General features: G+C 42.4%; 1 protein-coding gene across 1 annotated transcript in view; it reads right to left on the reverse strand.

Moving 5' to 3' along the window:
- Window positions 1-21152, reverse strand: part of ctdnep1a (CTD nuclear envelope phosphatase 1a) — a 21774-nt gene extending 622 nt beyond the window's left edge. Inside the window, exons 1-8 of the mRNA XM_060912320.1 lie at window positions 20446-21152; window positions 8710-8776; window positions 8426-8544; window positions 7751-7822; window positions 7511-7627; window positions 6190-6301; window positions 643-727; window positions 1-478 (exon numbers count right to left, since the gene is read on the reverse strand). The exon at window positions 1-478 is cut by the window's left edge and continues 622 nt beyond it. Of these exons, the coding sequence (XP_060768303.1) occupies window positions 418-478; window positions 643-727; window positions 6190-6301; window positions 7511-7627; window positions 7751-7822; window positions 8426-8544; window positions 8710-8776; window positions 20446-20550 (738 nt within the window). The 5' untranslated portion in view covers window positions 20551-21152 and the 3' untranslated portion in view covers window positions 1-417. The remainder of the gene's footprint in view (window positions 479-642; window positions 728-6189; window positions 6302-7510; window positions 7628-7750; window positions 7823-8425; window positions 8545-8709; window positions 8777-20445) is intronic.
- Window positions 21153-22418: the final 1266 nt, after the last annotated feature.

Raw genomic sequence — 22418 nt, forward strand, 5'->3', positions numbered from 1 at the left:
GGAAAAAAGAGGAGAAGTGCTCAGCTTCAGGAGAGAGAAAATTTAAGGACAAAAGAAAAAAAGGCAAAGTGTGAGAAAGTGAAGGAGGAAAAAGAGGAAGAGGGATATCCGACTGGCTGTGTCCAATTTATTCAATAATTTAGTCTCTAAAGAGAAGGACAATGTCAGGAAACTAAAGGAGAAGTGTAAAAATCCCTCCATCCGTCACAGAGCTGCTCAGCAGTAAGGCAGGATCCATACAGAGAAAGACAAGGAGGAGAGAGTTCGACACCTGTCTCTCTGCTCCAGTTCAGTGTGTGTGTGTCTCCATCCTCTCTCTCCCCAGTCTGATTGTTGGAGTTCAATGACCTCACAGGTCACCTGACAGAGAGACAAACAGTTCCAGCAGTGGAGAGTTGAACAGAAGAGTTTAAAACATCACCAGAGACGATGCTGATGAAGATTACGGCTGAGAACCGAGCGAACGTCAGAGGTAAACCTACACACAGACAGAGAGAGATGAGTGACAGCTCAGCCAGCCAGTCAGAAAGCACAGTTCATGTCACAGACCCCCTTTTTTCACTTCCTGTCATTAATGATCAGTGTATTAGTTACTGGATGAAGATACATGTTTGAGGAATGATGCATGATGGGATATGGTACCTCAGTGCATCCAGCATGGGCAGCAGGTTCAGCAGTGCCGTATCACTCGGGTCACTAAACCACGACTTTATAGGTATTGCATTATCTGTAAACACACACACACACACACCACCTACAGTGAGTATATCAAAGGGAAAGATTAAAATCAGAAGTGTTTGTGGTGAGTGAGATCATGATCTGATTTATGACATCACAAAGAAAAAAAATATCAGGCTTTCAAAACTAAAAATATCGCCACAAGCAGCAATTATGGGATCCAAGCAGTCAGATGAAAATAGAATCAGCACCACCATCGGGACGATCAACATTTTCATACAGATTTCTCTGTCACTGTCTAAACAATCCTCCAGAGTTTCATGATCTTAGATCATAGTTAAGTCAGTTTAAGAGCTGCTGAAATTTGATTGGCTGATGGCAGCCATCTTTTTGAAGGTATCAACGTGCTCTTATAGTATTTATTAGGACTTTTAACCATCACACAGCACTCAAAATTTGAACTTGATTGGACAAGGGGTTTAAAGGTCATAGGCAAGGGTTTTCAATTTATGCACATTTGAAACTTTATGTTAAAAACCCTCTATAATTTTCTTCTGGCCCCAAGAAGTATTGTTAATAAGTAATAATTAAAATGAGTTAGCGCGGATCGCGGCAAATTTTTGTTCGGCGATTTTTGTGACCACTCGGCGCGTGACATCATTCAAGACAAACAAACTGCTTGAGTTGAGTCCACTTCCGTTTACTTGCCGTTCGGCTTGAGCGCAGACGTGCGTTCAGGAATTTCCAAAGAAAAAAAAAAACCCATGCCTTATTGTTGTGCAGTGAACTGTAACAACGGGACCGGTTCAGATAGAAGCTTTTACCTTTTACCGAGAGAGGGGAAGAGGCGGAGAGAGTGGATTGGCTTTATCCGGAAGAGGAGACGAGGCGGAGAGAGTGGGTTGGCTTTATCCGGAAGAGGAGACGAGGCGGAGAGAGTGGGTTGGCTTTATCCGGAAGAGGAGACGAGGCGGAGAGAGTGGGTTGGCTTTATCCGGAAGAGGAGACGAGGCGGAGAGAGTGGGTTGGCTTTATCCGGAAGAGGAGACGAGGCGGAGAGAGTGGGTTGGCTTTATCCGGAAGAGGAGACGAGGCGGAGAGAGTGGATTGTGCGCGTGAAACAAAATCAAGCAGTCAAAGAAGAAACGGAGCAGCAACGCTCAAGCAAAAAGGAGAAGATCAGAGGGAAACATTTTTACTTTTGCTTGCAATTGACAAGTCAAGAATCCTGAGGGATCCTGTACAATCACTGTGGAAATGAGACAAAGGGAGATTTCCTCGCTTAGAGTCAGTTATAAATAGTATAATGCCGCGGATGGCAGGCTAATGTGGCCTACCGGCGCGCTGTCCAGTAATCGTTCCCTATATCCACTAGGGAGGCGGCTTAATTATTCTTCAAAAGGGCTCTTATTTAGTATTACGACGAAAGTAGGAATTTATCATAACTACCAGGATAAATCGTTTGGGCGCGAGTCTTGTTGAGGTCCGGGGTCACCGCGATCAGAGTCGGCCGAGTCGCTGTCCGATTCCGAGGCCGCACGGTCAAACCAGTGAGCCACATTCACCGATTGCTTCGCAACGGCCATAGGGTCATACAGATACGGTTTCACCTCTCGATATTCAATTTGGAGAGTTCCTACTTCAAAATCGCTCTCGCTTTCAGACATTTTACACAACCTCTCACGACCACAGTCCGTACACATGTGCTCGGTTCGCAGGTAAACACAGAGCCGCTCCCGGTCTGTTTAGATTGAATGACGTCATGACGACGCCCCCTGGCGGTGAAAGTGCGCATAAGTGAGATGTAAACAAACCTTTGGAAATTGGGCAAACCAGTATATTTTAACCATTTTATTCAATTTTAGGGTGCAAATTAGACACTAGGAAGATTGAATTCACTTTTTGGGTCATTCTTCTAGACAGTAAAGTTGATATTCTATGTTTCACCTCCGACCATTGCCTATGACCTTTAAGAGTTATAACCATCCGTTTGCTATAGCACCACCTACTGATGAATGTACACTAAATTTTGTCAGCTTAAAGGTCATAGGCAATGGTCCGAGGTGGAAATTAGAACATCAACTTGATTGTCTCGAAGAACAATGCTCTAAGCGAGGAAATATCCCTTTGTCTCATTTCCACAATGATTGTACAGGATCCCTCAGGATTCTTGACTTGTCAATTGCAAGCAAAAGTAAAAATATTTACCTCCAATCTTCTCCTTTTTGCTTGAGTGTTGCTGCTCCGTTTCTTCTTTGACTGCTTGATTTTGTTTCACGCACACAATCCACTCTCTCCGCCTCGTCTCCTCTCTCGGTAAAAGCTTCTATCTGAACCGGTCCCGTTGTTACAGTTTACTGCGCAACAATAAGGCATGGGGGGTTTTTCTTTGGAAATTCCTGAATGCACGTCTGCACTCAAGCCGAACGGCAATGTAAGTAAACGGAAGTGGACTCAGCTCAAGCGGTTTGTTTGTCTTGAATGATGTCACGCGCCGAGTGGTCACAAAAATAGCCGAACAGAAATTTGCCGTGATCCGCACTAACTTATTTTAATGATTACTTATTAACAATACTTCTTGGGGCCAGAAGAAAATTACAGAGGGTTAACAACATATAAAGTTTCAAATATGTATAAAATCAAAACCGTTGCCTTTGAGCTTTAACCTACAAATACCTACAAAGTTCATTAGATAACTGTGGCCACATTTTCTAAAGGCAACTTTCTTTACACAAAATTTAAAGATATTGGTCTGAAGATACTGTGTACCAAATCTGATGAAAATTGAACAAACCATCAAGGATGAGAGATTTTAAATTTGAAAAAATGATGGAAAATTAAATATGATGCATCATTTTGGTCTAATTGGACTCTTTTGTTCATCTGGAGATAGAGAATCTGATTTAAAAAAAAAAAAAAGTTTGATTCAAGGCCAAATGGTTAAAGGAACAGTCCACCGTACTTCCATAATGAAATATGCTCTTATCTGAATTGAGACGAGCTGCTCCGTACCTCTCCGAGCTTTACGCGACCTCCCAGTCAGTCAGTCAGACGCAGTCAGACGCGCTGTCACTCCTGTTAGCAATGTAGCTAGGCTCAGTATGGCCAATGGTATTTTTTGGGGCTGTAGTTAGATGCGACCAAACTCTTCCGCGTTTTTCCTGTTTACATAGGTTTATATGAGCAGTGACATGAAACAAGTTCAGTTACACAAATTGAAACGTAGCGATTTTCTATGCTATGGAAAGTGCGCACTATAATGAGAGGCGTACTAACACCTTCTGCGCACTTCGGCAGCGCATTGATACGGAGCTCAGATATCAATGCGCTGCCGAAGCACGCAGAAGGTGTTAGTACGCCTCTCATTATAGTGCGCACTTTCCATAGCATAGAAAATCACCACGTTTCAATTTGTGTAACTGAACTTGTTTCATATCACTGGTCATATAAACCTATGTAAACAGGAAAAACGCGGAGGAGTTTGGTCGCATCTAACTACAGCCCCAAAAAATACCATTGGCCATACTGAGCCTAGCTACATTGCTAACAGGAGTGACAGCGCGTCTGACTGCGTCTGACTGACTGGGAGGTCGTGCAAAGCTCGGAGAGGTACGGAGCAGCTCGTCTCAATTCAGATAAGAGCATATTTCATTATGGAAGTACGGTGGACTGTTCCTTTAAACATGTTCTAGCTTGCTATAGCACCACCATGTGGCCAATCCAGATAATTTTCAAACCTGCTTGAATCCTAAAAATGAGAGAGCACGGACATGCTGGAAGGGTTGAATGTTTATATTCCTGTATATAATTATCTTATATATATATATATATATATATATATATATATATATATATATATATATATATGGGTCTGTCTCAGAAACTGGGTACTGTGGGGGTTCCCCACTAAATATACTCTGTCAGGTCAGTAAACTATATGGTTTTGAATGGTGATGTTGGTTTTAATTTGAAATAAAATGATGAAAGAAATAATACAGATAAAACTAAATCTTTGATGTGAATACTCTATTCAGAATTTGGCAAAAATTCTGCAAATTTGTGGAAAAATGACAGCTTGATCTGGGACATGATAAATGGTGGACTACATCGCATTCCCTTAAAAAGTCTGTAGTCCACTGAAAAGTCGACAGTTATCACTAATTGTATTTCAAGTTGTAACTTTTTACACCTAAGGATTGGTGCGCTCACAGAATAATCATAACCGTAATAAAACATCATGCAAAATATTTGATCACCGTTGTAACTCCATTTTCTGCAAACCCAAAACCAATACGATCGTGTGTTTTGATCTAAACGGAAAGCCTCAGGGTCAAGGTCACGACCTCACCGAAAGTAGTAACTTAAAATCACTACGCCATATAAACATTGTTATAAATCTGCGATTTTGTTTTTTAAAACGAAAGCTGAAAGTTAGGTATAGAATATGTTTCTTACAGAATATGTTACGATGGTAGCTGGTCTTGTATGAATTTCTGAGCTATAAAACGGCTGCCCACTGCTCTGGGTGTGTGTGCGCGCGCTCATTGCTCACGTGTGTGTTCACTGCTTCAGATGGGTTAAATGCAGAGAGGAAATTTCACAAGTGTTTGATGAATAAAGTTGTGCTTTCTTTCTTGTCTATTTTTTACCGTAGCGTGTTGTGTGTGCGGGGAAGGACACACACTAACAAACAATTTGCATGTGTAGAATGGAATTTTCCACTCCAGCAGTTAGAAGCTGATCGTGCTTCCATTTGCGGTCTCTCTGTTACGCGAGTGATCTGTTCGGACGTTATCACTGAAAAGGTGAGTTTTGACAGTTTTATTTTGTTTTAGTCTTGCAGTATAAGGCAATAGAATGTTTCTTTTTCATCTTACTTTCATATTTCATAGTGTTAGCGTATTTCTGGCCAATATTTTGCAATCATGGTCAATTTAGATCGAACTTTTGATAGAATCTACGGCCAGTCATTTTGGCCCGCCCCCGCCTCGCGCTCCGTCCGGTGCGGTAGTGATGTCCCGTTGCTCGCGCGCCGCAGCAGAGACCCGCGCGACCTTCAGCCGGTACAGTCGCTGTTCTTTTACCTCCGCCGTTATTCTCATCTTTCCGGTGTGTTCTTGATTTTTCCATTGCGTCCTATTTCGCCGTATCAAATACTCACTGTATCATATTATTCATATTTAAGTGAATAATCAATTCAGTCATCATAACTTGGCATTTTTAACCCAAGCAATCAAAAAGAGGAAATTTATTCAATATTTTCACTCATTTGTGAAGGAGGGGCTTTAATTCTTCATGATGTAGTTATTTTATACGTAAATCAATTTTACAAAAGCATTTGAATTGTAATCAAAAAAATTTTCCACAGTGGAGGCCAGATAAAGCTAGATGCTATCTTTATTCTTATTAAAGATGACAAAAAAACATTGAGTGTTCGGTAAATGCCAAAAAAAAAAAAATAGTAAAAATTAGAAAATGTATTTTTTGACCATATACACATTACACACATACCTGGATGACTGCGATATGCCCCAGGTGAGTTGTCCAGGATCACTATACTGGACAGATCATTGTGCACTACTGACAGATCCTTGATATAACTGCCCAAATCAAGCGTACAGTGCTGTGGAGACACACACATCACTCAACAATTGTTAATCTGATATTACTTTAAGTTCTCCATCATTATTTTGTGACAGTGTGCAAAAGTTTGCATCCCTTTCAGACAAAATAAGAGACAAATTTCTAACAATATTAAAGGTGCAATAGACAATTTTTTTTTTTATTCCTTGATTTGTTCAAATGACCTGAATGACGTACAGATCATGATTTAAAAAGAAATGCATTAATCCATGGCCTTTAGCAAAAGTGTGACATCACTGGGGGCATTTAATTCACTTGTTGATATTATTTTTTGAACTGCCGTTTTTGTCATGAGTAGTTTCAGACAGCACGCAACTATCACACAGCAAAAAAGCAGCTTTTTCCCCCCAAAAGGAGGTTCGTTTTTCTGAGCTCTCTCACCACGGATGAGTGCATCAACCAATCATGATGTGTGTAACAGCAACAGACAGCAAAACAACACTGAGTGTAGCAGCGAGTCTCTGCTACGCTCCGACATCTCTCATGTCCAGGAGCTGAGCGGCTGCAGTATATTTAACCCGTAACACACAACGTCACGAACGCTGCTTTCTTTCCTGTTACCCAACATCCCGTCTCTCAGCTTCAACTCTTGGAGATGATTATGAAACTTTCCCTGTTGTCATCTCTGTTCCAACAATGGGTGGAACCCAAAACCACCTTGTTGAGAGCATGTCTGTAATTATTGTGTCTTCATCACTGCTAGATGTTCCATCATTCATTCAGGACTCGACTGACAGTCACAGCACGAAACCGGCATGAAACAGAACAAAAAATTTTAAATAAAAAAAAGCTTTATCTGAATTGGTGTTCACAGTGTGTGTGCAAAGGTTTCACCTACAAATCCACTGCATTTTCACATCGTAATTTTGTGTCGTATCCAGTGTGCTACAGCCTTTAGACACTTTTTTTTGTCCGTGGGGCTACAGCCTTTAGACACTTTTTTTTGTCCGTGGGGCTCAGAGCGCGCGCGCACCTGTCCGTGGGGCTCAGAGCGCGCGCGCACCTGTCCGTGGGGCTCAGAGCGCGCGCGCACCTGTCCGTGGGGCTCAGAGCGCGCGCGCACCTGTCCGTGGGGCTCAGAGCGCGCGCGCACCTGTCCGTGGGGCTCAGAGCGCGCGCGCACCTGTCCGTGGGGCTCAGAGCGCGCGCGCACCTGTCCGTGGGGCTCAGAGCATGCACGTGCACACACCTGTCTGTAGTATCTGCGCTTCAGGATTCCTCTGTTGTTGTCCAGTTTGTCTGCTACAGCGGAACCGTAAATCTCCATACTGGCTGTGAACACCACCAACTCGTACCACTGACTCACCTACACACACACACACTGTTATGGTGTACCTCAGAGAGAGAGAGAGAGAGAGAGAGAGAGAGAGAGACACAGTATTTCAATTTTGTTTATACTTTATTATGGCCTTTTTTTCTTTTAACTCACCACTTCTAAGAAGAAGTCAACGTGTGGCCTTTTATGGACAAAAAACCTCACTGGGTGTTTATCTATGACCACCTACACACACACACACACACACACACACACACACACACACAGGGAAAAAGTACGTATAAAAATGCAGACTATCAGTTTCACTCAGTTTCCTGCTCACAGTGTGTATCTTCACTCTGCTGCTGTTTACATGTGGCATTAATGTGTGCTGGATGATCAGATCACACATGGACAGGTGAGACGTGAATCTGTTCACACCTGGGATTATGAACACGTCCCAGTGAGCACTTGTGATCTGATTTTGTACGTCATTTCCGCTGGAGACAGACAGTCACATGCATGTTTATTACATTAGTCTTCTGCTATATTTATTTTCAAGTGTAAAAACCGTATAGACCATTTCACGTTTTAGTTGTGTGGTTTGTTAGAGACATAAAAAATAAACGGGAGCTGAGACGATGAGTGAACTGATGAAAAGCAGCTGCTTTCATCTCTATTGTTCCAGTGTGGTGTTTACCTGTGAGCACAGAGAGCGCCGTCCATCTCCACTCACACACAACATAGGACATCAGCCGGCCCACGGATCACACTGAACTCCTGAACACCAAGTGTGAACAGGGCCTGCGAGATCACTCTGTGTGTGTGTGTGTGTGTGTGCACGCGTACCTTGAGGATGAAGTCTGGTGGAGTTCCGGGTCGGACTGTAGGCCTCAACACCCCGTCATGGTGAGAGTGAATAAGAGTCTCATCCAGATCCAAAACCAAGATTTTTCTTTTCACTGTATCTACACACACATACGCACGTCAAAACTACACATCGACACTGTCTGTTACTGTCAGTCTATGAGCCAGAGAGAGTGAGACAGGCAAAATAAAACTGAGACAGACACATTGAGATAGACTGAGTGAATCTTATGCCGCCCCCCATGTGGACAAACAGATAAACTCACTGAGTCTGTGTCTGGATACAGGAGAGAGAGGTAATGTGTCATAGCGCACCGTCTGGTACTGAATTATCTGTACAGAGAGAGAGAGAGAGAGAGAGAGAGTGCAACATTATTACACTGAACACAAACTCGTTTCATAAAACAAAGATTTATATTAATGAACCTTTTGAGACGTCTCTAATGAGCACTCCAGTCATGCTAATGTAGCTAACAGTTAATGGAATCTTATGGCCTCTAGTTTAGCATGGAACAGTAAATGAGTGGAGCATTATAGGGGGTGTGGCTTACATTTTGAAGGTAGAGCTTGTACTTTAACAGTGATTGACATGCAAGTTTTATATTTAGTTCTTCTGTAATGCAGATTATTCTGATGTTTTATTCTCTCTCTCACTCACACACACACACACACACACACACACACACACACACACACACACACACACACACACACACACGTGAACGGAGTTGACATAACTGCAGAGTCCCCACACTGTGTGCAGACAGAAATCTCTCACTGTAAAATAATTACCACTGAGACTCAGTACACTTATTTTAGACATTATGAATTATTTAAACCTGAAACTCATGAAATAAATGTGCACAGTCAAGTGTTTATTACACACAGCCTTACATATTTATACTCACAGAACACCGTCATTAACATGATCAGAGGTCCATGTGTTTACAGCCCGACTCATATTCGAGTTACTGAGTTGTCAAGTTAATTCAAGTCAGAGTACAGGGTATCTGCACATTTTTCAAGTACAAATTTAAAGACTTTTAAGACCTTTTAAAGACCTCTAAATGGAAAAATTAAGACTGTACCATGGCAAAGAAAATGATAAATATGACAACTTAAAACTGTTTTCTACAATAGTTTTTTTTTTACTAACTTTAAGAAGAATGCACACAATTGGTGAACAACAGGGTGCATCAATGGCAACGGTTAGACAGCAAACAGCTGAAGCAAAGCCGTGTGTTCTGGGCTGCAGAACTACTGTAGCAGCGAGGAGAAGACTGGAGTTTACTGGAGAAAACACCATGAATCATTTCAAAAACGAAAACAATAAACGGCAAGTAGAACCAGCTGAACAACCTTAGCTGGCATTATTTCAATCCCCAAAGATTATCTTTGATGTGTGATTTTGTGTCCAACAGCAAAATCAGTGAGTGTGGTACAGTATACAGCTGGCTGAGGAAGTTCTCGAGTATCTTCTGCATTACAGCAGGTAACAGCGTAAACCTGTTTATGCAGCCATACAATCATCAGAGCGTTACATTAAACACAGAAAAACTACTGTCACCTTTCATAACCATTATCAATATTAATGTGTTGTAATAACTGTGAATTAATTATCATCAGTGCAATTGTTATATTAATGTTCATTATTCAAAAATAATCATTAATTATTATCTATAATCCATGAATAATTGTTTGTATTACTAATAACTACTTTTTAATAATTTTTTAAAAATTAACTCAATTTTATAACATTTTAATAATCACTACTTAGCTATATTAATTAATAGTAGCAATTATTATAATTCAGTATTATTAATTACTACTTAATTAATAAGCAGTGATTACCAAAATGTAATTTAATAATAAGTAGTAATTATTATCCACTACTAAATTATACTAATAAATAATAAGTAGTGATTATTAAAATGCTAAATTTGAGTTATAAGATTAGTTAAAATTATTTAAAAAGTAGTAATCATTATTATTATTAGTAGTGATACAAACAATTATTCATGGATTATAGATAATAATAATAACAACAACAACAAGTATTACTAGTAGTATTATTGTTTATTATTAGTAGTAGTATAGTTATTTTATATCAATGTTCACAATTTAAAAAATTTATCTATAATCCATGAGTATTTGTTTGTATTCTACCAATTACTACGCTTTAATAATTATTTGTAATAATTAATAACTTAATTTTATAGCATTTAATAATCCCTAGTACTTAATCACTAACTCATAAGTAGTAATGATTAATAATCAATAATAATTACCATTACTACTAATTATTATTAGTGGTTGTTAATATTATTCTTATTATTATATTAAAAACACTGTTGTAGACGATAAGTAATAAAACTAAATTTTTTGTACAAATTATTTATATTGTACTATATTTAGCATTATTGTATTTTCTGGAATTCTTTTTAATTGAGTTTTGAAATAAAGGTTGTTTATATATTTATATTAAACTTAGTACAATAAACAATGTTAATTATGTAAAAAAATGATGCTAATCATTATTATTAGTAGTAGTATTATGTCCTATAAGTCCCATTTTCCACCTGACTCTTGTGCACATGCGCGAACCCCCCTGCGTTTCACTCCGGAGCGCTTGACCTCTAACACGCGCGCCTCATGTCCGTGAAAAACCAGTTTCCCAGTGGGCGTGTCCCCAGCGCTGCGTTATCGTCTTTAAACACATTTGTGCGATCCAGTGCTTTTTATCGCAAACTATTCTTCTCCTTATTTTGAGGGTATCTGTCATCCCCCAACCACTTGTCGTTAAACAGACATCTTCCCATAATTATCAACACTTTCTAGCGCCCACGTAAGCTACCTGCGCATCTCTCACTCTTCACAACCACCGCACCGCCTCCAGTAGCCTCCTAACGTTGGCTCTTGATCTACGGAATGCACAGAACGCACAGAACCAATGCTGCCCCCAAACGGTGCGCTGGTCACTTAAAATTACGGTTAAAAAAATACCCCAAACCGGATGGAGACATTTCACTCATTCGGTCCAATATTAAATTTAATACCTCCCTTTCGAAAATTCCAGTCATTCCAAACAATTTAAGACATTTTTAGGCCTTGAAAACCGAAAGTTGTATTTAAGACTTTTTAAGGACCCGCGGGAACCCTGGAGTAATGACGCTAAAACCTCACAAATAAATATAACGACAATGAAATTAACCAATCACTGTAACACACACACACGAACAAAAAAGATGAAGAGAAAGTGATCATGAGAGTTAAATGCAGAAGAAAACACTATTTAGTGTGGGATTTGAAACACAGCTGCAGGGGCTTCAAAGTTTGGGAGAATAGCAGGGTACAAATAATTTACAGCAGGGTGCAAAATGGTAAAATGTCTGCCAGTGACAGACATAATGCACGCAAAGCATGCAGGGGAGGGCGGGGGGGGTTCAAAAGGGGGTGCGCCCCCCTTCGGGCACGGAAAATGTTATGAAATGCACTGAGAAATGGTGGCCTCTGCTAACTTTTAACAGTGAAAATAAAGGGTAATCAATACTATCTGGAAACTTGAAATATGAAACCATACCTCAGTCATTTTATCAAATTTCAGAAATATTTGCAAACACACACAAAAAGTAGTCCGATTGAAATCCACATATGGATGATATAATAATTTTAAGTCTGATGTGCACTTTGACTAAGCTAAGGTGACAAGTTTCTCCAGATTCTCTAATACTATTGAAGAATATGGTGAAATCTTGAATACAGATGAAGAACAAAACAACTTCAATTATAATCAAAATGTTTATTTTTTGGCAGTCAATAAACTGTTACATAAAATGCAGCTACATGTCCTTCATCAGCTGACTTCATCGTTATTAAACAGCAGCTAGCAGCACTCACTGACAGTCTCAGCATTTCTATTGAAAATAACTTTTATCCAAATCTCATCAACCTAATCATGTAGCGGCCTACTGAATAGAAATTATGTAAATCTAGTTATTTAGTGCGGGTGAGGCACAACAAATATTATATGAGTGTATGTTATATATATATATATATATATATATATATATATATATATATATATATACACACACACACACACACACACACACACAGTGGTGCTTGAAAGTTTGTGAACCCTTTAGAATTTTCTATATTTCTGCATAAATATGACCTAAAACATCATCAGATTTTCACACAAGTCCTAAAAGTAAAGAGAACCCAGTTAAACAAATGAGACAAAAAAATTATACTTGGTCATTTATTTATTGAGGAAAATGATCCAATATTACATATCTGTGAGTGGCAAAAGTATGTGAACCATTGCTTTCAGTATCTGGTGTGACCCCCTTGTGCAGCAATAACTGCAACTAAACGTTTGCGGTAACTGTTGATCAGTCCTGCACACCGGCTTGGAGGAATTTTAGCCCGTTCCTCCGTACAGAACAGCTTCAACTCTGGGATGTTGGTGGGTTTCCTCACATGAACTGCTCGCTTCAGGTCCTTCCACAACATTTCCATTGGATTAAGGTCAGGACTTTAACTTGGCCATTCCAAAACATTAACTTTATTCTTCTTTAACCATTCTTTGGTAGAACGACTTGTGTGCTTAGGGTCGTTGTCTTGCTGCATGACCCACCTTCTCTTGAGATTCAGTTCATGGACAGATGTCCTGACATTTTCCTTTAGAATTCGCTGGTATAATTCAGAATTCATTGTTCCATCAATGATGGCAAGCCGTCCTGGCCCAGATGCAGCAAAACGGGCCCAAACCATGATACTGCCACCACCATGTTTCACAGATGGGATAAGGTTCTTATACTGGAATGCAGTGTTTTCCTTTCTCCAAACATAACGCTTCTCATTTAAACCAAAAAGTTCTATTTTGGTCTGATCCGTCCACAAAACATCTTTCCCATAGCCTTCTGGCTTGTCCATGTGATCTTTAGCAAACTGCAGATGGGCAGCAATGTTCTTTTTGGAAAGCAGTGGCTTTCTCCTTGCAATCCTGCCGTGCACACCATTGTTGTTCAGTGTTCTCCTGAGGGTGGACTCATGAACATTAGCCAATGTGAGAGAGGCCTTCAGTTGCTTAGAAGTTACCCTGGAGTCCTTTGTGACCTCGCCGACTATTACACGCCTTGCTCTTGGAGTGATCTTTGCTGGTTGACCACTCCTGGGGAGGGTAACGATGGTCTTGAATTTCCTCCATTTGTACACAATCTGTCTGACTATGGATTGGTGGAGTCCAAACTCTTTAGAGATGGTTTTGTAACCTTTTCCAGTCTGATGAGCATCAACAGCACTTTTTCTGAGGTCCTCAGAAATCTCCTTTTGTTCATGCCATGATACACTTCCACAAACATGTGTTGTGAAGATCAGACTTTGATAGATCCCTGTTCTTTAAATAAAACAGGGTGCCCACTCACACCTGATTGTCATCCCATTGATTGAAAACACCTGACTCTAATTTCACCTTCAAATTAACTGCTAATCCTAGAGGTTCACATACTTTTGCCACTCACAGATATGTAATATTGGATCATTTTCCTCAATAAATAAATGACCAAGTATAATATTTTTGTCTCATTTGTTTAACTGGGTTCTCTTTATCTACTTTTAGGACTTGTGTGAAAATCTGATGATGTTTTAGGTCATATTTATGCAGAAATATAGAAAATTCTAAAGGGTTCACAAACTTTCAAGCACCACTGTGTGTGTGTGTGTGTGTGTATATATATATATATATATATATATATATATATATATAATTAATTAGAGAGAGAGAGAGAGAGAGAGATGCAAGTACGAATTTTTCATGGGGCGGGATGGTTTGGAACAGGTCATCTAAAATTGGGATAACATTTACCCGGGACGGGTATTTGAGGCGGGTCGTCTAGCTTAAGCTTGATTAGCGTTGTTACGCACGCAGTTTGTTTTTTCGAGCAGCTGTCAAACACAGAGTCAACTTTACGATCTGCGATTATAATGTCTTAGGCAAGGCTAAGAAACGGTGGACTAAGACGTATTTATTTTTCTATATCAACACAAAGAATAAATTTGCGTTCAAAACGTATTTACCTTTCCCTCTAGACCCTTTTAGCCACGCATCCAGCATGGAGCCGCTTGCAACTCTCTTCGTCGCCATTTGTGAGTCACATGATGGTATGAACCATTCACAGTCCATGGAACACTAAGCCAATCAGAGTACGGCTTACATATGGCACAAGGGGCAGTAATGGCTGCACTCATGTCGAGGATGTAAACAAAGTTGACACGGCAACGGACATACATGACACAGCGGATGTAATTTACGTTCACAACTTTTTTTGCCGTCAGAAATATTTAATATTAAATTTTGTGACTCGACTGACAATAGCCAGCGGCATAACAAGCCACAGACGGTGATTTGCCGCCGGTGACCGGCTACTTTTGAGACCGCAGAGCTGGAGTCTCTCACACTGACACACTCATGATAGTTCACGACCCTGACAGCTGTGCACACGATGAAAGTAGAGCTGAGAAAAGGTTGTGACTGTGTGTAGAGATCTGAACAGGTGTAACTGAACACAACTACACTCACTACAATAATCGTGGTAACCATGGTAACTATGGTACCCATGGAAAAAGTGTGGTGGTTTTAGACACGATTGTGAGATTTATACACACACCAGCCAATGTATTTCGACACAGCAGTGTGTGTAGTAAAGTAGTAGGAGAGTTCTGTGATGAATAAAACGCAACCAAAGGTCATTCAATCGACACTGAGGAAACCTCTTGTCTCTCTCTCACACACACACACCTTGTTTTACCCAGTGAACAGTGCTGTGTGTCATTTACAGTGTGTGTGTGTGTGTGTGTGTGTGTGTGTGTGTGTGTGTGTTCTGACTCAGGGCTGTATCCCAAAACACATACCTTCATACTCGTCAAAATATTAAGCTTCATTTAATTACCATCATATTAATGAACACACACACCCACCCACACACGGGCGGCACGGTGGTGTAGTGGTTAGCGCTGTCGCCTCACAGCAAGAAGGTCCGGGTTCGAGCCCCGTGGCCAGCGAGGGCCTTTCTGTGCGGAGTTTGCATGTTCTCCCCGTGTCCGCATGGGTTTCCTCCGGGTGCTCCGGTTTCCCCCACAGTCCAAAGACATGCAGGTTAGGTTAACTGGTGACTCTAAATTGAGCGTAGGTGTGAATGTGAGTGTGAATGGTTGTCTGTGTCTATGTGTCAGCCCTGTGATGACCTGGCGACTTGTCCAGGGTGAACCCCGCCTTTCGCCCGTAGTCAGCTGGGATAGGATCCAGCTTGCCTGCGACCCTGTAGAACAGGATAAAGCGGCTACAGATAATGAGATGAGATAAGACACCCACACACCTTATGAACCACAGACCCTCACCAGAAAAATAAATGACACCAGCTGTGTTTTGCGATGCTCTACTGAGGTAGTGTGCATGTAAAGTTATGGCCTCTGTGTGCGTCTTGAAGTGTAAAGGTCAGACGTGTGTTATATAAACCTGTGTGAGTGCACACATATACACACACAGTTTGTGGTGTTGTGTGAAGAACTGAATCCATTCATAATCTGAGACTTTAAGAGTCACATGACTAGCAACAAACAAATAAAGAAATGAGGAATATGTGCACATGATCACACACAGTATTTACATTTGTAATGCACAGAATTTAATAAGTGCTGAAGTGTTTTTGGTTTTTTTGATTGTGAAACAGTAATACACTGACCATGTGGAGAATACAAGAGTGACAGTCAGTCATAATAGTCAGTGGTGCGCACTGAGTATTTTATGGTGCTCTTCACTGTTTGGATACGTTTCCTGAGTATATTACTGGAATAATTAGTAACAGCGAGCATTTTATGGTACTAAACATACTGAGTATATAACAGCTGCAAGGAGTAGAGTAAATATAATATGTTTTGTGGTACGAACTGCGTGCAGGTGTTTCCTGAGTATATAACAGTAATGGTGAGCGTAGTGAAGCACTGAGTGCATGCAGGTGTTTCCTGAGTATATAACAGTAATGGTGAGCGTAGTGAAGCACTGAGTGCATGCAGGTGTTTCCTGAGTATATAACAGTAATGGGGAGCGTAGTGAAGCGCTGAGTGCGTGCACGTGTTTCCTGAGTATATAACAGTAATGGGGAGCGTAGTGAAGCGCTGAGTGCGTGCACGTGTTTCCTGAGTATATAACAGTAATGGTGAGCGTAGTGAAGCGCTGAGTGCGTGCAGGTGTTTCCTGAGTATATAACAGTAATGGTGAGCGTAGTGAAGCGCTGAGTGCGTGCAGGTGTTTCCTGAGTATATAACAGTAATGGTGAGCGTAGTGAAGCGCTGAGTGCGTGCAGGTGTTTCCTGAGTATATAACAGTAATGGTGAGCGTAGTGAAGCGCTGAGTGCGTGCAGGTGTTTCCTGAGTATATAACAGTAATGGTGAGCGTAGTGAAGCGCTGAGTGTGTGCAGGTGTTTCCTGAGTATATAACAGTAATGGTGAGCGTAGTGAAGCGCTGAGTGCGTGCAGGTGTTTCCTGAGTATATAACAGTAACGGTGAGCGTAGTGAAGCGCTGAGTGCGTGCAGGTGTTTCCTGAGTATATAACAGTAACGGTGAGCGTAGTGAAGCGCTGAGTGCGTGCAGGTGTTTCCTGAGTATATAACAGTAATGGTGAGTATAGTGAAGCAAGCGCTGAGTGAGTATAGTGAAGCGCTGAGTGCGTGCAGGTGTTTCCTGAGTGTATAACAGTAATGGTGAGCGTAGTGAAGCGCTGAGTGCATGCAGGTGTTTCCTGAGTATATAACAGTAACGGTGAGCGTAGTGAAGCGCTGAGTGCGTGCAGGTGTTTCCTGAGTATATAACAGTAATGGTGAGTATAGTGAAGCAAGCGCTGAGTGAGTATAGTGAAGCGCTGAGTGCGTGCAGGTGTTTCCTGAGTGTATAACAGTAATGGTGAGCGTAGTGAAGCGCTGAGTGCATGCAGGTGTTTCCTGAGTATATAACAGTAACGGTGAGCGTAGTGAAGCGCTGAGTGCGTGCAGGTGTTTCCTGAGTATATAACAGTAATGGTGAGTATAGTGAAGCAAGCGCTGAGTGAGTATAGTGAAGCGCTGAGTGCGTGCAGGTGTTTCCTGAGTATATAACAGTAATGGTGAGCGTAGTGAAGCGCTGAGTGCATGCAGGTGTTTCCTGAGTATATAACAGTAACGGTGAGCGTAGTGAAGCGCTGAGTGCGTGCAGGTGTTTCCTGAGTATATAACAGTAATGGTGAGTATAGTGAAGCAAGCGCTGAGTGAGTATAGTGAAGCGCTGAGTGCGTGCAGGTGTTTCCTGAGTGTATAACAGTAATGGTGAGCGTAGTGAAGCGCTGAGTGCGTGCAGGTGTTTCCTGAGTATATAACAGTAATGGTGAGCGTAGTGAAGCGCTGAGTGCGTGCAGGTGTTTCCTGAGTATATAACAGTAATGGTGAGCGTAGTGAAGCGCTGAGTGCGTGCAGGTGTTTCCTGAGTATATAACAGTAATGGTGAGCGTAGTGAAGCGCTGAGTGTGTGCAGGTGTTTCCTGAGTATATAACAGTAACGGTGAGCATAGTGAAGCGCTGAGTGCGTGCAGGTGTTTCCTGAGTATATAACAGTAATGGTGAGTATAGTGAAGCAAGCGCTGAGTGAGTATAGTGAAGCGCTGAGTGCGTGCAGGTGTTTCCTGAGTATATAACAGTAACGGTGAGCGTAGTGAAGCGCTGAGTGCGTGCAGGTGTTTCCTGAGTATATAACAGTAATGGGGAGTATAGTGAAGCGCTGAGTGTGTGCAGGCGTTTCCTGAGTATATAACAGTAATGGGGAGTATAGTGAAGTGCTGAGTGAGTATAGTGAAGCGCTGGGTGTGTGCAGGTGTTTCCTGAGTATATAACAGTAATGGTGAGTATAGTGAAGCAAGTGCTGAGTGCGTGCAGGTGTTTCCTGAGTATATAACAGTAATGGTGAGTATAGTGAAGCAAGTGCTGAGTGCGTGCAGGTGTTTCCTGAGTATATAACAGTAATGGGGAGTATAGTGAAGCAAGCGCTGAGTGCATGCAGGTGTTTCCTGAGTATATAACAGTAATGGTGAGCGTAGTGAAGCGCTGAGTGCGTGCAGGTGTTTCCTGAGTATATAACAGTAATGGTGAGCGTAGTGAAGCGCTGAGTGCGTGCAGGTGTTTCCTGAGTATATAACAGTAATGGTGAGTGTAGTGAAGCGCTGAGTGCGTGCAGGTGTTTCCTGAGTATATAACAGTAATGGTGAGTGTATTGAAGCGCTGAGTGCGTGCAGGTGTTTCCTGAGTATATAACAGTGATGGTGAGTGTAGTGAAGCGCTGAGTGTGTGCAGGTGTTCCCTGAGTATATAACAGTAATGGTGAGCGTAGTGAAGCGCTGAGTGCGTGCAGGTGTTTCCTGAGTATATAACAGTAATGGTGAGTGTAGTGAAGCGCTGAGTGCGTGCAGGTGTTTCCTGAGTATATAACAGTAATGGTGAGTGTAGTGAAGCAAGCGCTGAGTGCGTGCATGTGTTTCCTGAGTATATAACAGTAATGGTGAGTGTAGTGAAGCGCTGAGTGCGTGCAGGTGTTTCCTGAGTATATAACAGTAATGGGGAGCGTAGTGAAGCGCTGAGTGTGTGCAGGTGTTTCCTGAGTATATAACAGTAATGGTGAGTATAGTGAAGCAAGCGCTGAGTGCATGCAGGTGTTTCCTGAGTATATAACAGTAATGGTGAGTGTAGTGAAGCGCTGTGTGTGTGCAGGTGTTTCCTGAGTATATAACAGTAATGGTGAGTATCGTGAAGCAAGCGCTGAGTGCGTGCAGGTGTTTCCTGAGTATATAACAGTAATGGTGAGTATCGTGAAGCAAGCGCTGAGTGCGTGCAGGTGTTTCCTGAGTATATAACAGTAATGGTGAGTATAGTGAAGCAAGTGCTGAGTGCGTGCAGGTGTTTCCTGAGTATATAACAGTAATGGTGAGTATAGTGAAGCAAGTGCTGAGTGCGTGCAGGTGTTTCCTGAGTATATAACAGTAATGGGGAGTATAGTGAAGCAAGCGCTGAGTGCATGCAGGTGTTTCCTGAGTATATAACAGTAATAGTGAGTATAGTGAAGCAAGTGCTGAGTGCGTGCAGGTGTTTCCTGAGTATATAACAGTAATGGTGAGTATAGTGAAGCAAGCGCTGAGTGCGTGCAGGTGTTTCCTGAGTATATAACAGTAATGGTGAGTGTAGTGAAGCGCTGAGTGTGTGCAGGTGTTTCCTGAGTATATAACAGTAATGGTGAGTATAGTGAAGCAAGCGCTGAGTGCATGCAGGTGTTCCCTGAGTATATAACAGTAATGGTGAGTGTAGTGAAGCGCTGAGTGCGTGCAGGTGTTTCCTGAGTATATAACAGTAATGGTGAGTGTAGTGAAGCGCTGAGTGCGTGCAGGTGTTTCCTGAGTATATAACAGTAATGGTGAGTGTAGTGAAGCAAGCGCTGAGTGCGTGCACGTGTTTCCTGAGTGTATAACAGTAATGGTGAGTGTAGTGAAGCGCTGAGTGCGTGCAGGTGTTTCCTGATTATATAACAGTAATGGGGAGCGTAGTGAAGCGCTGAGTGCGTGCAGGTGTTTCCTGAGTATATAACAGTAATGGTGAGTGTAGTGAAGCGCTGAGTGCGTGCAGGTGTTTCCTGAGTATATAACAGTAATGGTGAGTATAGTGAAGCAAGCGCTGAGTGTGTGCACGTGTTTCCTGAGTATATTACAGTTAAGGGCAGTATAGTGAAGCACTCGGGTAAGGATCTCGGTGGGTATTGTACAGGTGACAGAGAAACTTTGAATCCCTGAATGCAGTAACTGTGAGTAGAGTGAATATAAACAGTGGAATTATTGAGTATTGATGGTGAGTAGTATTGATGGTGAGTAGTATTGATGGTGAGTAGTATTGATGGTGAGTACTGATGGTGAGTATTTTGAGCTCCTCACCGTGCGGAGGTGTTTCCTGAGGATGTACAGGATGAAGCCCCAGATCCTGGACGCCACTCCGAGGAAAGTGCGGAGTCCGAGTAAACACTGTCGGGTCTTCAGCATGCTGGACCATAGGACACACCGCTAGCAGCACCGCTCCTGGTTCTGGTTCTATCAGCGGCTCACAGTCCCACAGCGCCGCTGCTTCAGAGCGGAGAGTCGCTTCCCAAACGACTGAGTTAAAGAGATCTTTACACCTCTCTCCCTCTCTCTCTCCCTCCCTCTCTCTCTCTCTCTCTCTCCCTCCCTCTCTCTCTCTCTCCCTCTCTCCCTCTCTCTCTCTCTGTGCGTTTTTTCCTGGAGCGCCGCGCGCGCGCACGCGCGCACACACACTCCTGCAGCTCGGTGGCTAACTCGCTAGCACAGGGTGAACTGAGGAAACCTGACTTCACTGAGTTAGCTTAGCATGCGAGGCTAACTTGACTTGTTTTCTATTTGCCACCTAGCAAAGCTAAGCTAACAAGCCCTTGGCCAATTCGTCCGGAGAAGCGGATAAAAACACCCTCCCACGACTCCGGAAACCTTAAACTGCTACAAAAAGATTTGACTTAACTCTCAGCCGTATGGATAAAAGCGCAGGGAGGAGAAAACCCGGACACACGGCGCTTCCAAGAGAAACATTCAGGAGCGAACTGTGAGTCGCCATTACCGCTCTGGCTGCGTCACTTCCGGCGGTGAGAGCGCGCGCCCTCTAGTGCCAAAAGCGAGCACAGCACAGAGCCGAAATTAAACACAAAAAAAATGTAATGATTTCAGCTTGAAATGTGTGTATTTATCAGTGTACTTTAAGGATGGATAAGTGTCCTGGCGACACACAACGATTCCTTCCACCACGAAACTCCAACTCAGTTTCCTTTATCAACATAAAGATCTTACACTTTTAATAAACATATTTATGTTACAGATATGGCAGCACGGTGGTGTAGTGGTTAGCGCTGTCGCCTCACAGCAAGAAGGTCCGGGTTCGAGCCCCGTGGCCGGTGAGGGCCTTTCTGTGCGGAGTTTGCATGTTCTCCCCGTGTCCGCGTGGGTTTCCTCCGGGTGCTCCGGTTTCCCCCACAGTCCAAAGACATGCAGGTTAGGTTAACTGGTGACTCTAAATTGAGCGTAGGTGTGAATGTGAGTGTGAATGGTTGTCTGTGTCTATGTGTCAGCCCTGTGATGACCTGGCGACTTGTCCAGGGTGTACCCCGCCTTTCGCCCGTAGTCAGCTGGGATAGGCTCCAGCTCGCCTGCGACCCTGTAGAGCAGGATAAAGCGGCTACAGATAATGAGATGAGGAATACCAAATGTTTGGAGGAACTCAGAATAATTTAGCAGATTTCCATTTTAGTTATGCTGTCATAGTTAGTTGCCGGAGTCCTTGCTTGTACTCAGTGCAATATGTATACTGTTCCTACTTATTCAGGTGACATTGAGCATACCTAACAACCTGTGTTCCCCCCCCCCCCCCAAATCTGTCCCTTTGAGTTACATGTCGGTCCTGGGATCGAGATGCTGAACCTCTTCTGCTCCTCGGACCTGCCTGATCCATCCTGATGCCCTACGTCTGGTTGGTTGGAGTCTCATCACATCGCTCCTGTGGAGGACGGCCCCATGAGGACAGTTGAAAGTCACACTTGGAAGACGCTCTGGACTCTTACAGTAATGCTTTTGTGGCTGAGGACTACAGTTGACTTGCTAACTTTAGGACTGCAGTTGTCATGAACAGTTTTGCACTCAAGTTTCCATCAATGAAGAGTTTATAACATCAACGAAACTGACTTCATGTTAAAACTGTTAATGTTATAGTCAGGCTGTCTGTTGTTGCCCAAATGAGGATGGGTTCCCTTTGAGTCTGGTTCCTCTCGAGGTTTCTTCCTCATGCTGTCTGAGGGAGTTTTTCCTTGCCATCGTCGCCACAGGCTTCATTTTTGGGGATAGATTCGGGA

Source organism: Neoarius graeffei, chromosome 28, assembly GCF_027579695.1.
Source record: "Neoarius graeffei isolate fNeoGra1 chromosome 28, fNeoGra1.pri, whole genome shotgun sequence".
In the NCBI taxonomy this organism is placed as follows: domain Eukaryota; kingdom Metazoa; phylum Chordata; class Actinopteri; order Siluriformes; family Ariidae; genus Neoarius; species Neoarius graeffei.